Here is a 2,242-nt window from a genome sequence, read left to right on the forward strand (position 1 = left end):
TTTTTATATGTATAATTTTTTGGAATAATTTTTTTTTTTTAGACAATGTGAAACAATATTGAAAACGAACGACGAATACCGCGTCAAAGTAACTCCAACGTCACTCCGGGTTCTGGTCGCTAATAGTTCTCGGTTTCGAGAACTTGAAGTTTCTCAACATATCCCGCTTCGTCCCGTATCCTTCACGACACAGGAGCGTAATTTCACTTTGAAACGTTCGCAAACAAGTTTACCGACTCTCAAGGGTCGCTAATGTCTATATATTCGATGCAAGATGCGCTTTAATCGCGCTATATTAATCGTTCGCTGGGTAATTACGTCTCGTTTTTTGAATAGCGCTTTTATCTCGCATAACTCAATGCGCCTCGAAAGAATATTGCATGCGACGTTACGTAATTCGCAGCTCAGAAAACTTGCTGCTAATTAGTTCTTCACTAGTTTTCCCTTTGAAGGAAGGGGCTCCTTTCCACATTTAATTTGGTTCTATTTTTGGTTTCAGTATGCGGCGATATTCACGGACAGTTCTACGACCTGATGAAATTATTCGAAGTGGGCGGTCCACCTTCCTCGACTAAGTATCTCTTCCTAGGCGATTATGTCGACAGAGGATATTTCAGTATCGAGGTGAGTATGTGAAAAATAACAAGTAGTTTTAGAAAATTATGTTTTTGGCACTGAAAAAATATAATAAATTTTAATAAATATTTAATAAATTTTGTTTGAATAGTACTAATGATGCCTGCATTAAATAAATACATGTTTTACATTTACATTTATTAATGTTTAAATGAATATTAATTTGATTTAACAATCATTTTTTATTGAATAAATATTTATTTATTCAATAAGTATAAATAAATGTTTAATTAGTGCTATTGAAAAAAATATGTATTAAGATTTAATAATTTTTTCCTCAATATAATTACTAAATCGACACAGATATTATATAACTTTAATTAAGAGTTTAGAACAACTAAGAGTTGTCTTTAAATACGGAAAGAACGATTATACTGAAATTTAACAATTTGACTAAATACAGATCTAAAGATAATTTTGTTGGACTATTAAAATAATTATATACATAGGAATCTCCAGTATAATGAGTAATGCTGCAAAAAGTTTTGATGTTCTAGCAACCAGTTTGAACATTCTATATAATTATTATGGTTCAACAAAATTATTTTCAAATCTATATGTAGTTGAAATTTTTGATACTTCAACAATACCGTCTTTTCCGCATACGCTGTGTAGCTGTATTATTTGCATGTACATTTGTATAATATGTATATACAAATAGGGCAAACGTAAATGAAAATGTATCCCTTTATTCTGATTGTCGGGGAGAAAGTTTCATCTCGAGAATTATTGAGATGAGAGCATTTACTCATCGGATTTTGTAATTAGCGTATGTTCTAATTAATTAATTAATTATTAAATCACCTGCTCGCTTATCCAGCTTTCGCTTATTCAGCTTAGCTGTATAAAATCGTTAATTCTCTGACAATGAGAGGCTTGCTTTGGTACTACCCGATTGTCGTAAATGTCCTGACACATTCAAAGATCATTAAAGTTGCTAATTAACAAATTTCTTATTAACATTCACGAAGTTTTTGAAAACTCTAATGTTTAGAAACAAACAATCAATTACATTGTCCGACAAGAAATAACTTTTGAACACCACAACAAGGCTAATCGTGTTCTCTAATTTTTTGGATGCTGAATATGAATCTCTTTTCCAAATTGCTTTACGTTATATTTTTAAGAAATTTGCAATTAAAATTGCTAAAAAGAGCTGTTCATATATTTCCTATATTTTGTTATACTATATAAGTCTGATATGTGTGACGAGCTGGAGAATTGATTGCAAAGTTAAGTTGTTGAGTTTTCAGCTTTCAAAAGGACTTTTTAGTGTCAACTGTGATTAATAAGACATTCATAGTTAAATTTGCAGAAAAGCTGTGAATTGATTGTTGATCATTTATTATTGATTATTTATCAAATGGATTTTAATAATATATTTATTTAAAGGTTTTTTAAATCACTGAATACAAATAATTCGATAATAAAAGTGACTTAATTAACAAATTTAAAATAACAGATTTAATATGGCGGATATCAAAATATGAAAATGGGTTATCATAAAAATTTACGTATAAAGGTCTTTCATGATTTTGAACTTATTAATTTTTATATAAGAGAAAATATTAAAAAATTCGTTTGATGGCTGAAGATTCTAACGGTA

The 2,242-nt window shown here is 29.5% G+C and overlaps 1 protein-coding gene across 5 annotated transcripts in view; it reads left to right on the forward strand.

Annotated features, from left to right (window-relative positions):
- The window catches only part of LOC108756760 (serine/threonine-protein phosphatase 2B catalytic subunit 2-like), a 165,382-nt gene that overhangs the window by 94,824 nt on the left and 68,316 nt on the right, over window positions 1–2,242 (forward strand). For all 5 annotated transcript variants that reach the window (XM_018500788.1, XM_018500789.1, XM_018500790.1 and 2 more), the window contains exon 3: window positions 500–624. In XM_018500788.1, the coding sequence (XP_018356290.1) occupies window positions 500–624 (125 nt within the window). The remainder of the gene's footprint in view (window positions 1–499; window positions 625–2,242) is intronic.

Source organism: Trachymyrmex septentrionalis, unplaced genomic scaffold (genome assembly GCF_001594115.1).
Source record: "Trachymyrmex septentrionalis isolate Tsep2-gDNA-1 unplaced genomic scaffold, Tsep1.0 scaffold13, whole genome shotgun sequence".
Lineage (NCBI taxonomy): Eukaryota > Metazoa > Arthropoda > Insecta > Hymenoptera > Formicidae > Trachymyrmex > Trachymyrmex septentrionalis.